The sequence below is a fragment of the Gopherus flavomarginatus genome, chromosome 1, assembly GCF_025201925.1.
Source record: "Gopherus flavomarginatus isolate rGopFla2 chromosome 1, rGopFla2.mat.asm, whole genome shotgun sequence".
NCBI classification, from domain to species: Eukaryota; Metazoa; Chordata; order Testudines; family Testudinidae; genus Gopherus; species Gopherus flavomarginatus.
In genome coordinates, this window is record NC_066617.1 from 316228843 (window position 1) to 316244495 (window position 15653).

General features: G+C 41.7%; 2 protein-coding genes across 10 annotated transcripts in view; one reads left to right on the plus strand and one right to left on the minus strand.

Annotated features, from left to right (window-relative positions):
* Positions 1-4412, plus strand: part of WDFY2 (WD repeat and FYVE domain containing 2) — a 119966-nt gene extending 115554 nt beyond the window's left edge. For all 6 annotated transcript variants that reach the window (XM_050950009.1, XM_050950028.1, XM_050950036.1 and 3 more), the window contains one exon: positions 4091-4412. In XM_050950009.1, coding sequence (XP_050805966.1) covers positions 4091-4120 — 30 coding nt within the window. In that variant the 3' untranslated portion in view covers positions 4121-4412. The remainder of the gene's footprint in view (positions 1-4090) is intronic.
* DHRS12 (dehydrogenase/reductase 12) overlaps positions 1-15653 on the minus strand; it is a 57774-nt gene that overhangs the window by 6483 nt on the left and 35638 nt on the right. For 2 of the 4 annotated variants that reach the window (XR_007774034.1, XM_050950966.1), the window contains one exon: positions 2047-2207. The exons of the other annotated variants lie outside the window; for them this stretch is intronic. Coding sequence is in view for 1 of the 2 variants with exons in the window: in XM_050950966.1 (XP_050806923.1) it covers positions 2194-2207 (14 nt within the window). In the remaining variant the exon portion in view is untranslated. Of the gene's footprint in view, positions 1-2046; positions 2208-15653 lie in introns of those variants that run through there. 4 annotated transcript variants of the gene reach the window in all.

Genomic DNA, 15653 nt, shown 5'->3' on the forward strand with positions numbered 1-15653 from the left:
GTGGTTCAGATCTTCTTGAATAGTATCCCTGTCCTTCTCCGTGTTAGCAATACCCCCCAGCTTCGTGTCATCCGCAAACTTTATTAGCACATTCCCGCTCTTTGTGCCAAGGTCAGTAATAAAAAGGTTAAATAAGATCGGTCCCAAAACCGATCCTTGAGGGACTCCACTGGTGACCTCCTTCCAGTCCGACAGTTCACCTTTCAATACGACCCTCTGGAGTCTCCCCTTTAACCAGTTCCTTATCCACCTTACAACTTTCATATTCACTCCCAGCTTTTCCAATTTAACTAACAGCTCCCCGTGCGGAACCGTGTCGAACGCCTTACTGAAATCTAGGTAAATTATATCTACCGCATTTCCTTTATCTAAGTAATCCGTCACCTTCTCAAAGAAGGAGATCAGATTGGTTTGGCACGATCTACCTTTAGTAAATCCGTGTTGCAATTCGTCCCAATTACCATTGACCTCTATGTCCTTAACTACTTTCTCCCTTAAAATTTTTTCCAAGACCTTACATACTACAGACGTCAAGCTAACAGGCCTATAATTACCCGGATCACTCTTTTTCCCTTTCTTAAAAATAGGAACTACATTAGCAATCCTCCAGTCATACGGCACAACACCCGAGATTATCGATCGCTTAAAAATTCTCGCTAACGGGCTCGCAATTTCACGCGCCAGTTCCTTTAATATTCTCGGGTGGAGATTGTCCGGGCCCTCCGACTTCGACCCATCGAGCTGTTCAAGTACGGCCTCTACCTCAGTTGCAGTAATATCCACTTCCATATCCACATTCCCGTTTATCATCCCTCCATCATCGCAAGGTTCCTCACTAGTCTTATTAAAAACCGAGGCAAAGTACTTGTTTAGATGTTGGGCCATGCCTAGGTTATCCTTAACCTCCATTCCATCCTCAGTGTATAGCGGCCCCACTTCTTCTTTCTTTGTTTTCTTCTTATTTATGTGGCTGTAGAACCTTTTACTATTGGTTTTGATTCCCTTTGCAAGTTCCAGTTCAATGCGGCTTTTAGCCTTCCTCACTTTATCCCTACATGTTCTGACCTCAGCAAGGTAGCTTTCTTTACTGATCCTGCCTTCCTTCCACTCCCTGTAAGCTTTCTGCTTTTGTCTAATCCCCTCTCTGAGTTGCTTGCTCATCCAGTTTGGCCTGCAACTCCTGCCCATGGTTCTTTTCCCCTTTCTCGGGATGCAGGCTTCCGACAGTCTCCGCAGCTGTGACTTAAAGTAATTTCAGGCCTCTTCCACATTTAAATCCACTAATTCCTCCGTCCAATCCACTTCCCTAACTAATTTCCTTAACTCTTTAAAATTAGCCCTCGAGAAGTCAAAAACCCTAATCGCAGATCTACATTTGTTTATCCTTCCATCTAGTTTGAACTGAATCAGCTCATGATCACTCGAACCAAGGTTGTCCCCTACCACCATTTCTTCTACGAGGTCCTCACTGCTCACCAACACCAAGTCTAAAATGGCATCCCCTCTCGTAGGTGCTTCAACTACTTGATGAAGAAATCCATCCGCTATCACATCCAGAAAAATCTGACCCCTATTATTCGTGCAAGTACTCGTCCTCCAGTCTATATCCGGGAAGTTGAAGTCCCCCATAATCACACATTTCCCCTTTGTGTTTACTTCATTAAAGACATTAAAGAGGTCTCTATCCATATCCCAATCCGATCCCGGCAGTCTGTAGCACACCCCAAGCACTATCTCAGGGGAAGCTCTAGTTGCTTTTTTACCCAGCGTGATTTTTGCCCAGACGGACTCCGTCTTATCCATTCCATCGCATCTTATTTCGCTACATTTAATTTCATCATTGATGTACAAGGCTACTCCCCCACCTTTGCCTTTCTTCCTGTCTTTTCTGAACAGCACATAGCCTTCAATACCCGTGCTCCAGTCATGAGTACTATTCCACCAGGTTTCGGTAATCCCTATAATATCCGGCTTCACTTCCCGCACGAGTAACTCCAGTTCCTCCATCTTGTTACCTAGGCTCCTCGCATTAGTGTACAAACATCAAAAGCCTATTGTTTACCTAGCACTGCACGGTCAAGTGGATACTGAAAAAACTGTATAAAAGACGATTGGGTCCTGATTCTGTCATCTCAGATCTGCTTGAGGCTTCCTACAGGAGAAGCTTGAGCCGTAAGGACAGAGATCCCAGTTCTAACTGGATCGCCCTAAAATATAAACATTGGATTATAACCATAGGTTATAAGAGACTCTTTGCAACCACAAAGCTAACAATCTCTGCTATGAATCTGAACCTTAAGAACTAAATTCATGTCTGTATGTATATTGATCTTTTAACCATACTCTCTCTTTTGTTTAACTAAATTTTAGTTTAGTTAATAAGAATTGGCTGTAAGCGTGTGTTTGGGTAAGATCTGGAATATTCAATAACCTGGGAGGTAACGTGTCTGATCCTTTGGGATTGGTAGAACCTTTGATTTTATGATGGAATAAGATTTTCAGAAATCTTCATATTTGACTTAGGTACCTGGGTGGAGGCCTGAGGCTGGATCACTTTAAGGGAGCTGTGTTTGGGTTTCTGAGTAACCAGTAAGGTAATAAAGAAACTGTTTTATGCTGGCTTGGTGAATCTAAGTATTGGAATATCCACCAGCTTTATGATTATCTGCCCCGTTCTTTGCAGTTCACCCTCATTGAGTGTCCATAGCTGTCCCCCACTGGGACCCCAGTCATTCATGCATCCGGACCTATTACAAGGTGGCGCAGGTCCAACTGCCGCCTCTGGTGAGGGCCCACTCGATGAGAGTGCAAGTGTCCTCCGGCGCCTCCCTGGCGCATGTCCTCATTCAGGACATTTGCAGAACTGTGATGTGATCTTCAGTTCACGGCATCCTATGCCATCACCCAGCAGGCCAGAGATGATGCTGGGTTTGGCAGAACTGTGTTACAAGCTGCACGTCCATGAACTCCTACCCACCTCCATTCATACTGCTTGGCAGTCACCTAACATGAAATGGGCATGAGCAAGCACTCGAAGAAAAGACAGTTACCTTTTCTGTAACTGGTGTTCTTTGAGATGTGTTGCTCGTGTCCATTCCATGACCCGCCTTCCTTCCCCACTGTCGGAGTTTCTGGCAAGAAGGAACTGAGGGGTGGGGGGAGCCAGCGGTGCCCCTTATACCACGGCATGTGTGTGCCACTCCAGGGGGTGCAGGAGCCGGTGCCCTGTGGATACCACTGAGGGAAAAACTTCCAACACCAGTGCATGTGGTGAGCACAGACAACTAACATGAGTTGCTCATGTCCATTACATCTTGAACACCAGTTACAGAAAAGGTGATTTGTCTTTTATCCTGGCCAGTCCTGATTTCAGGCCACTGGCTATCCTCAAGCAAGAAATTCATAAACCCAGTCACTTCACTGAGCTTCATAGGTGGAGCTGTGAGGTGGCAGAAATGGGGGAAATAAAACAGTACCTTTTGATCTTTAAAAAAAAAAACCACAAAAAAAGCTAAAGATTTGAAGGAATTGTTCTGTATCCTTGTGCCTGGAAAACTGAAAATATGTTAAGTGCTAATAAGTGGTGTACAATCTAGGGTGGAACGTTTTTGTCTTAAGCAATGTCTCAAATTTCATTTAAAAATACACTTTAAAATTCTCATAGCACAAAAAATCATTGTACAAATTCAGTCTTCTATACACTACCATTTGCCTTGACTGTTTTGTGTAATAGTGACGGAAGATAGATTTTTGTGCAACTTAAAAATAATTCTTACACTGAGACTGTGGGTGCATCAGCACTAGGAAAATAGAGATCAGCTACATCTAGACAGCTAATCTTGACAAAAGGAAAGGAATATAGCTCATAGTGCTCATCAGACATGTAAGCAAAGGTGCTGTGTTATTGGTTTTATATTTTGTTATTGCTGTGGCTTTGTTTTATGTTTGTTACCTTCTCAAAATGAAAGATCTGTTTTAATTAAATGAGTTAAAACAATGTCAAATGTTTTCAAACCTAATGTGTCTCTTTAACAGAAGAACACAATACTTTCCCCTGTGATATTACATGCATTCTTATTATTTTTAACAGTTGTGGGATATGACACCAGTAGTGTCTTGATGATACGTCGGTGGAACTTAAAAGGCGGTATTTACTGAAGAAACAGATTTCCTAACCCTAATCGTATTGCAGAAGATAAAATGCTGTGTGTATATGGCAGATAAGGAAGGAGCTAACACATCTGTGACGATTTTTCAAGTCATCGGCTAGATCAATGGTGAACATTTGCACGAAGACTCTATTTCAACTTTGTTCTCAAAATATCCGAGAAGGTATTTTTTTAACTAACGGTTTGTACGATCTGGCTGTGTTCAGTTATTTTGAGTTTATCTGGAAAATCTGTATGCAGGGCAATTTAGTTTTTATATTTCATTACATTGGTATACTTGTTGCTTTGTGTGGAAGGGTTCTTTGTTTTGTGTCTGGGCTTGTAAGAAAGTTTCCAATCTCAACACACTGTACAAAGCTATCAGAGTTCCCCAGAGAGAGTACCTATTTATTTGATGTTTTTGCTAACAGCCTCTTCAGTGGAGCAACTCTGAGCAAGGCCTTGCACCTTTTGCTTACTGCTTCGTACAGGATCTGTGGAACTATTTCACACATCCGAAAAGGGCTCTTCCATCTACTTGTTCTAGCAAATGTCACCTTGAGATGGTATTTTATTGTTGCATAAAATGAAATTCAGTTCCTTCTCTCTCTTCCCTTGCCACACAGGTTGCAAAATCAAGGGGCTGGGTTGCTTAGCAACTAATCTTACAATAGCTGAAATAGTTTTCCAGCCCAGAGCTTTAACAAGGAGTGTCCATACTGGTTTGAATTTGATGAGGCCACAAAGGTTGATTCAAATTAAATTGACAGCAGCTGTTTAGTTGTATAAAAGGGTGTCTAAACAGGCTTGGTCGGGCCCAAACAAGCCCATTTCTTCCTCATGAAGCATCATGTCAACGTTTACATCCGTCTCTTTCGCTGGAGAGAATCTTAACTTTCCCTTTCCTGTTCCCCACCCAGTTATTCATATTTATTTTAAAGTTGCTGATGGTTTTTATTAATCGTGTGTGGTCCAGAAACTAATGTTGCTGACTCTCTCTCACCCATTGTCCTGCTGTCAAGTTTGGCAGTTTCTTTTTAAAAATAAAAATGATTAAAAAACCCACCCTGGTCCAAATGACCTTTTTAACGGGATATTGTCAAGGTTCATAGGCAGGAAAGTTGTCCTCCTTCCACAGGGGTCCCATCTGGAAGGTCCTTGCTTTCTGGGTTCCTTGAACGTTCTGTTTATAAATAAATTATTGTGGCCCTGCTTTGAAGAAACTAAAAGTGGAAAGACTGCAGCAGGTACTGCCAGACCTTTCATATGGGGCCACTATCAAGGTAGGCACCATGATCTGGGGACTTGGATACACAACTGGTAATCAGCAAGTCAGTGGCACAAGCTAGGTCTTCCATGTGACTTTGATGAAGTGACTTGCCCCTCTCTGTGCATCATCCCCTCACTGTAAACTGGAATGTAATGATACACGCCCACCTTTGTAAAGCACACTGAACGCTGCGGGTGTCAAGTGCTGTAGTGCTAAGTGTGCACACACCTACTGTTGCCCCTTGCCTGCAGTAGGTAACCTTTTTTTTTTTTTTAATAGGTGAACAAAATATAATTAGTTCTCTAGTCATCATCAGTTGTCCTAGAAAAGGGTGAGTAAGTAGGGTTGTGCACACACCAAGGTTGGTCCATCTTCCTGAGAATTCTGTGTTTTGTATTTATAGGTTTGCCAATCCTCATATTCTCCCTGTTAAGATGACCCTACTCTTGCTTTATTGGACATGCTATCAAGTATCTGCTTCTCCTCTAAGCAGCCCATTTTAACGTGTATTTTCAAACACAATAAAGACTTAGCTAAAATAATATTTTCCAATGTAAATGTTAATTCTTTTGCAAACCATCCTGCTTTCTCTCATGGTAGCTGGCTGCTGGTTTTCTCCCACCTTTGAACGGTTTTCCAGTGGGAGGTCATTACACCTGCTCCATATTATATGACTCAGGCTACACTTACGTCATGGGTATTTTTAGTAAAATTCATGGACAGGTCATGGGCAGTAAACAAATATTCACAGCCTGTGACTTGTCCATGACTTGTACTATATACCCCTAACTAAAACTTGGGTCGGGGGTACTCTGGGGTTGGGGGGGGCGGGGCTGCTGGGGATGCTAGGGGAGGGCACGAGCGCACAGCCCGGGATCCCCGCTGGTGCTTGGGGGAGGGGAGAGGGCTGGCAGGCTCCCTACCCAGCTCCGTGAAGCAGCCAGCATATCCCTGCAGCTCCTAGGGGGAGGGAGGAAAGACCAAAGGAGCTCTGTGTGCTGCCGTCGCCTGCCCATGAGTCCTGGTTCCACAGCTCCTGTTGGCCACGAACCTCAGCCAATGGGAGCTGCGGGGGTGGTGCCTGCAGACAGGGGCAGTGTGCAGAGTCCTTGGCCCCTCTGCCTAGGAGCTGCAGGGACATGCCGGCCATTTCTGGGGATCCCCCCACAAAGTAAGCATCTCCCTGAGCCCCCTCCCACATCCAAACTATTTTTGCTGCTGGGCAAAGTCACGGAGGTCACTGAAAGTCCCAGAATCTGTGGCCTCCGTGACAGACACGCAGCCTTAATGATGACTGAAATTTCTTCTGCTGAAAAAGCTATGCAGGATAACTCAGTGGTTTGCCAATGTCCAAATGCTTGTTGCTTAGCTGGGGTGAAACTGCTGGATTATGCTACTCCACAGAACCTTGAAAGAGTCAGGCTTCTTTCCTAAAACAAGGTCCACTTTGCTGCTGCTCTGAACAAGTATGCAGCAGGATGGTGAAACATCCAGAAATACTGGGCTAAACAACTCAGACCAGTGTCTTTCGTAAAAATGTATACACTTAGCCCTGGTCTACGCTACAGAGTTAGTCAGCATAAGGCAGCTTGTGTCAACCTAACTCTGCAAGTATCTATGCTGGTAGGAGCTACTTTTTAATGTAACTCGCCCACTACATGGACTTAATAACTCTACCTCCATGAGAGGCGTAGCGCTTTGGTCAATGTAATTAGGTTGACGCAGTGTCAGTGTAGACACTGCACTGCTTACATCAACTGTTGCTGCCTTTCAGAAGCCATCCCATAATGCCCCGCACTGACAATTCAGTCGGTGCAAGCGGCCCTGGTGGGGCTGTGCACCGCCAGCACGAACGTAGTGTGGACATGCAAAAGCGATTTAATTACCGCGGTGGCTGTACATTAACATCACTTAGGGTGAGTTAATTTGTAGTGTAAATATGCCCAAAGGTAAACACTAAGAGGGCAGTTCAGCATCTGGTGTAAATTATTATAGTTCCATTGTAGTCAGAGGAGCAAACAATTTACACCAGCTGAGGATTTGTCCGTGTCTTTTAACTTCTCCTTCATAGGCTGTGTAAGTACAAATCCACCTAACAAAAAATAACTGAGTTTTTACCCCCCAAAATGAAGGAGAACCAGAGACACCAACATCCACAAACCATTTGACTGTAAGAGGATTGACTGTACTGTGAAAACAGACTTTTCTGCAGATTATAATGAAGTCCTTTTCTTGATCTTTACAATTTAAATACTGTGGATGAGAGATTAAGTAATCCCATTCTGTGGGTCGGTTTGTTTTTTTGCGTCTCTTTGTGCCTAGAAAAACATAAGAGCTAAAGGGAGTCTGTTTTCCTCTTGATGTAATCAGGTAACTCTCATTGGAACTGTCTTTTATGTATGTGAATATGTATTGATATCAAGCAAGAAAAATAGACCTGTCTTACTTGACCTGCAGTTCCTTTATCTCTCAAATAAAAGTACAAGGATTCGATACTGGGAGAGTTAAGAAGAACGTCCAATCTCTGGGGTAAGAGTTAGACCTTGTCTACACTATGGGGAGAGATCAATCTAAGTTATGCAACTTCAGCTACGTGAATAACGTAGCTGAAGTCTATGTAACTTAGATCTACTTACTGCGGGGTCCACACTACAGTATGTCGACAGACGCTCTCCTGTCAACTCCCCTTGCGTGTCTCATTCAAGTGGAGTACAGGAGTAGATGGGAGAGCAATCTGTGTGATCAGTTTAGTGGGTCTTCACTAGACCTGCTAAATAGACCACTGATGCATCAATCGCCATGCATGGATCCCTCCGTAAGTGTAAACAAGCCCTTAGTGTCAGTTTCTTTCAGCCCTTTGATCAGCGTGGATCCCAAAATTCCTGTTGCCTACTCCATTCTTTCAGTTATAGCTGTGAGGAGAGACCCTCAGTGCAATTATTCTAAACAATTATACTTTTTCTCTTTACTTGGAGGTGAGGACAGGGCATCTTTCAACAAGGATGTTAAATTACATCTTAAGAAGTACAAGCAGAAATCCTCCATTTTCTTGGGGTAGTTGATTACAGTTGCAGTTTACTTTAGTTGCATGATTTTTCCACTCCATCAAAGGAATGCAGAAAACACTAGCCTTCCTCCACTCTTAAGTTTAAATTTAATCAGATTTTCATCGATCCTCTGTTAGCTTTTTCCCCTTCAGGGAATCTACCCAGTCTGTGTGGCTTAAAAACCAATGATTACTGCAATGCTTACAGAAAATAAACCCCACCATTATTGTGCATTGCACGGACAATAAATGAGTGTGTTGGCAATTGACCTGAGGCAAGATATTAATATAGCTACTTATGTTCCTGCTCGGTATTGGTGACTAAAGGAAGATATTTTTGTGGGTTTGGAGGAGAAGCTAAGACGTGTAGTGTTTTTCTTTAGGGTAGGAACTAGGAATGAGATGAAATTAGGCAAAGGAAAATGTATGCTGACTACTAGCAACAGTTCTCTTAGATAACAGCAATAGTCTCCTGAGGATAGAAGGAACAAACTCATTGCATGGGTCATTTCAAACTGGTCAGAGGGCTATCAAACAGTACTGTAGGGAAGAATTCTGCACTAGTAACAAGAGACTAGATGGTCCAATAGGTCTCTTTTCTCCCTCTTTTCTATGACCTAATGGTGATCCTGAAGCTTTTTGACCTTGATATCAAGCAATGAAAAAAAAAAAAAAAGGGTGGTCCTTAACACCGTGTGGTGTGATCCTTGAAGTGGTATCAAAGGGGATAACTGTTAAAGCTTAGCCCTGGCAAGGTTGCTTAAATATATACAGTATTGGGCAGAGGGTGGGGAGCATTTTTCGTCAGTATTGGGTTGGTTGCTGATGAGAAGGTGGGATGTCAGACATTTGAAAAGGATTCTGTGTAGTCTCATCTAGTTGCAGAAAGAAACTATTGGTTTAAGCAAACTACAGGAAATTATTGCATGTTCTCATACGCAGATTGCTTCCATTTCATAAGACTTCCATGTCGGTGAAAAATATTGAGATTTTTCTCAGTCCAAACCATTAGGGCTGCTCTAACTATTACTTTAGAATGCTGTGCATGAATTGTCCTTACTGTTTACAACAGAGCTTGGAAAAAAGGACCAGATTCATTATCAGCATGTAAATCTTTCTATTTTGTAGTATGTAGGAACTAACTGTGCAATGAATGCGTACATATTCCATGTGAGTATCCTGATTCTTTACAGAAGACTGCATTAACCAGCTTAAACAAATGGTGCATATTTTTTTCAAGAAAGTCTTTTTTCATCTTTTCACTATATGCCATGCATACACACTTAGATATGTTAAAAAACCAAAACCACACCCCTAACCACATTTCTAGGAAGACTGGAGTGCTGACTGCCCTGAGGAAGTGGTTTGGGCATAAGAGATAAGTATCACTTTAGTACTTGCAAGCTTGCTGATTTTGGATGAGCCAAAAGTCTGGCAAAGCACTGTGTGAGAGCAGATGTGTTACAGAATCACTTGTATGCAGTATTGGTGGAAAAGATGGGGCCAGATTTTTCCTTATGATCTCCCACATGAATGACAGTGGGAACTCTGCATGCATCCGAGGGAAAAACGTTTCCTCCAGCTTGGGACCAGTAAAGACCCAAAATTCTAATAATCAGGATTCAAAGAGATTCTCCCTTAATTTTGTGTGGCTACTTCAGCATCTTCAGTTTAGTGGGGGGAGGGGAGGAGGTTTTTTGTGGTTTTACATTTACACATTTTTTTCCAGGCATCTCTGATTTTCTCCATTCCATTTATTTGTGTTCAGTGAGACTGAAATCTTTTCCTGTTGGGGACAGAACTCAGAGAGCCATTGGCAAAATAATTCAAAAAAAAAACAGTGCTGAGAGAGAGAATGCTTTCAGACCGAACTAAGAGTGGAGATGCATAATAGTCAATGGGATACAAAGCTGAACCCAGTTCTGCTGTTTTAGCCTTCTTTATTAATCACAGCATGCCCAGAGGCCCCTGTCACGACTGGGATTCCATGGTGAAAAGTAAGGACTGTCCTGGTTGTTAGTGCTAGCCTGGGACTCTGGAAACCTGGAGTTCAATTCCCTGCTTTGCCAGAGACTTCCTGTGTGACCTTGTGCAACTCATTTAGTCCCTCTGTGCCGAAGTTCCCCATCTGTATAGTGGAGGCGATAGCACTTCTCTACCTCACTGGGATGGTATGGAGTCTACAATACTACAGTAATGGGAGCCAGATAACTAATATTTTGTGAACAGTCAGGATTTCCTTGAACAGATCTGAAATGCCCCTTGCCATTTCTCTAAGATGATGAATAGCACTTCTGTGTCCCTCTGCCAAGAAATTGTCACTGGTAATTACTTGGGATTGTGGTTCTCAGTCAGTGGAGTATTGGTGAACATGGAAAAATTGAGCTAAGTAAATGTAGACAGACAGGGATGAAGTGGACCCCTGATGTTTTAGGGTGGAGTAAAAGAAAGAGTTTGTCTTTAACACTGTGAATCTGGTCACTTACAGCACGTTTGTAAAACTCATTCCTTCTAGTCTGGCCTTTGGTAAATGTTCAATACAAAAATAATATTGCATCAGAGAGAAAGGTGTAGCCCTGATGGTTCCTTAAGACTAGGACAAAAGCATGCAAGCCACATGGTGATAAATTGCACTTACCAGGCATCCGTGTGGTAATATTTCTGCCTTAGAAAAGCTGATTTTTATTGACCAGCAAATGGTATGATTCGTTTTTCCAAAGGATAAGCATTATTTTTCACTTTCCCTTTATCAGTCTGTTTTCTGTGTTCATTATATTGACCAAATAAAGCTCTTGCTAACCTTCAGATTGGTATAGATTCAGTTTTTAAAACAGGAAAAACTTACTGATTTCTGTTCCAGTCACTTTTCCTCTAACAATTCTACTTGGCAGTTTATAATTCTTGTGGGCATAAATGATCCAACTACCACTTTGTGGTTTCTATATGTAAATGCATGTTTCCAAGATACTTTAATACGTTCTTCAGCACAAGTTTAACAGTTTACTAAATTTATTTCCATCAAAATCTGTCTTTAACCTCTCCATCCTCTTGTTTTGTTTAATTTTTAATAGGGAGATTTGGATATACAGTCTCATCTGCCTGTTCTATCTATGCTGAAATAAAACTGACTTCTTCTAAACAATGAGTGAACACGGTCATTCTTTTAATGAGATGGGTTTTCACTTATCACACTTGGAAGGGCCTGAGCAGCCAATGACAGTAGGATGTGTGAGCTGCCAGATTCTTGGCATCATCTTGATTGGCAGCATAATGTCTCAGCTGCCACTAAGGCTTCAGAACTTTTTTCCTGAGTTAACTTCTTGGTTTTACTTATTAATGAGTTAATAGGAGACAAATTGGCAGAAGCAAGAAAAACCCAACTTCTCTGAAAGCTCCTTTTGTGATGATGCCCAGGCCCACAGGCTCTGCAGGTCTCCCTTTGTTTTATCAGCCAGTCTGCACCATTTGATTAAGCAGCTGAGCGGCATATTGGTGTGGCTGAGAGGTCTTTGACCAGGTTAGCCACACCAGCCCATTATCTATGGCCTGGTCTACACTACAAACTTAGGTCAATGGAAGCCACCTTATGTCTCCCTAATAATGTATGCCTCTACACTACCAGGTCCCTTCTGCTGACCTAACTCACCTGTAATATCAAGTTAATGACCACCTAGTGAGGACACACTCCACTGACACAATAAGCGTGGTGTGGACATGCACGACTGACTTAATTACTGTGGCAGCTGGATGTTGACTTAACTTTGTAGTGTAGACATGCCCTAGGAGTCCTTCGAGGCTGTTTCCTTTGGAACGAGAGGGGCCTGTGTTTTTAGGTAATCCTTAAAATCAACCAGTAGTGTGGGGGGCTGATAAAGGTTTAGTTTTGCCAGTCAAACTTCATGCTCCCAGTCCAAAAGAAGAAAAACTGTGAAGAGCCTTAATTGTTCAAAGTTCCCTTCTTCACCTAGCTCTGCAAAAACTAGCAGCTGTGGAAACTTCAACTGGTTGGGGCGTATCCTGTTAGAAACAGTGCCACCTTCTAGATTGTGCTATAACGTCTCCTGATCAGCTGCTGTTTGTCTTCCACTTTCTTTGACATTGGGTACTGTAGAAATCCAAATACCTGACTTGCCACTACTGCAGTCTTTGGCTCGTCTGTCCTCGCATCTTTTTTTAAAACCTGCCTTATATATCCCATCGGGTTAGAAGATAGCCTTGTTCAGGGAGAGAACGTGCTATTTTTTACCTGAAATATTATCTGACACCCTGCCTTTAGGAATTAGGTCTGTGAACCTGCATAGGGGGATATAGAATATTGATACTGCCCTACTCTAGAAATATTTCTTGGGTTTGGACACATTTATACTGGAAGTTCCATTTTTGTTTTTTACTTAGCTTTTTCTTGGCTTTCCTTCCTTTCAGGTACCTTTCCTCTCCACTTGTCTGTTTGATTTAGTGCCATAGTGGCTGCTGCCTGCATACAATGATTTTAGACCCCTTTATTCACATCCCAGAAGTCTTTCCCCTAACCAGTCACTGGGGTCTGTCCACGTGCATAGTAAGTGAAAATCCACCAAAAGCAACCTCATCCACAAAAGTAGGATTATAAAGTAGTGTTGGATCAAACTGGCTGAAAAACAGGAAATGCGCCCAGATTTAGAAGCCTCTCCGCCATTTTCATCCAAATTCAAAATCTTGCAAAATTGACATTGGGAAGACTTTGACAAGCTCTAGTTTTGGACGAATTAAAGTGTGACCTAATTTAATTGGGAAAATATGATTGTGCTATGTATTAAAGAGAGAGTGAATTCTATCAGAGAGCTTCACAGAAGGGAGAACATACCAAAAATGGGGGGTCAGAAGGGCAACTGAAGACTCTGGGTTTCTTTTACTAAGGTTTACAAATGCTGAGGGTATGGTGAAGCGTTGCCAGTCCTTAATGAAGTTGGTGAGCAGTGATTTTCCTACAAGTATCCCTTCGTATCCACTATTGCTTGGGTTATTAAATAACATTCACTTTCCTTTACTAAATTAAACATTGACTAATGTTGTACTGCCACAGATGCTATTGTATTTTAACAAGTGACATTTTTCCTAAAATGTAATCAGATTGAGTTGAAAATTGTATTAATTGGCCTAGAGGAGAAATCCACACACACGATCTCAAGATGGGATTTTCACATGTAATCGGTGTTTGCCTAACTCTGCTCCCACTGAAGTCTCTGGTGAGCACTTGTCAAAATACCACCCTTAATCTGAGTCACGTAGGGACATATTCCCTTGCAACCTTACTTGTACCATGGTACAATAGTAATCTGAGAAATTCTCATTTTATACATAGTATAGAAAACTGGCATTTCAGCAGCAGGCAAATAACTGTAGATGGTACTTTGCATTTCCTTCAAGGAACTGTAATGAAGGATCTACACTGTAAAATCATTTCCAGTTCAGTGGTACATTCTACAAAAATGTGTGGTCACTACAAAGTTACTGGAAGTGTCCGACACCTGCTTTTGAGATTAACAGCACCAAATGTGATATGGTACCATTGTTATCGGCAGAGCCCTGGTGCTAGAAGGCAACCTACTTTGTTTACAATTGTTGTTTACAGGTTTTGTAGTTAGACTAACATTTTTACATGGAACAAGTTTGCCCCAGATACAGAATTCAGGACAGGGACACTGTCAACTTGAAAAATCACCTGACCATAATTACATTAGCATTCCTATCAAAGATTAGAAGTGTTCAAGTTTGCTTCCCGGGTAGAGCTCAAAACACTGTATAATTAGTTCAACTGTAGTGTTGATGGTGCGCGCCCATCTTCAGAGCCTGCAAGGGGTGGTTATCATCTAAACAGGAACGTGTGTCTTGAGAAGGTGCAGGGGAGTAAGTCTAAGCATGGTTAATGGTGTTGCTCTCTGGCCTGTGCAAAAAAGCTATTTACATAAACAGGAGCACACAGCCCCTTAACTATTGATCGGGAGCTCTTAAGAGTAAGGGAAAATTATAAGGACTTGATGGGATTTTTTTTTAAATAAGACAATTAAAGGTAAGTTTGCAGTGTGTCTTGGAAGCTAGCATCAAAGCTCTAGACTGATTGTAGGAAAGGTGAGGTGAGGGAGAACACCTGTGCTGACATTACAGACTCAGGCTGAAAGTTACATATCCTGGAAAAATAACTTCACCAGTTCACTAACTGTTTATGTTGCCTTCCTGTGTCTGGCTGTTTAGTTGTTTTTTTATAAGTATTGAAAGTGCATTGCTTAACAAGTGCTGGTCCTCTGTCTACATTGAATATTCTGTCACTAGTCTCTTGCCACTAGAATTTAAGATGACAATGAATGTATTTGCTTACATGACACGTATAACCTAATGTGCATTATTTTAAAATAAAGCACCTCACGTGCGTCCTGATGCCATACCTCATTCAAACTTGTGGTGAGGAAAAAGGAATGTTTTTAAAGGGGAGAAGAATTGTGTTTAAATGTTGAACTAAATGCAGTAGAATGCCAATGTTATGAAAAACTACATATTTGGTTTTGAAGTGCTGCCTTAGATTTAATTGTTGATTACAAATGCACTTCAACTACAAAATATGACAGCTGGCATTTTGGTACACTATGACTAAGTTTTACGCTTTCATGATTTTGATCCTTTCCACCTATAGCCTATGAATGGAAAGAAAGTAAAGAGGTATTTAAGTATGGAATATGGACCAAAAGACATTAAATGCACTTTAGTTTTATGCACTGTTTTAATAGCTTACATTATACAATGGCTACTGGAGTGCAAACTTACTTTAGCTAAAACACAAACATTACGTTAATAAGCTCTGCAGCCTGCTAGATTAGGAAATGTAGCTACTGCGTATGCTTTCTGTTTTAAATGCTTGTCCAAACAATATGCGTCAATTTATTAAATTATCTGGTACAGGGAACTCTCTCTCCACTGTTAAATAGAAGAATGGCCTCTCTCATTAGTGGTTATTAATTATGAATTTTGGAATCTCTATTTTCAAACTTTCTCTTCAACCACAACAAAGCTGGCAGGTGTGAAGGGTAGTGTTCAGTCACTGCAAACTGACTAAAATACATTTAGTTCTCTAAGAACACTGACACCCCATGCCATTTGTCAGAATATTACAGAAGGGTGAGGGTTTGGTATATTTTTACACTGGTAGTAGGAAATT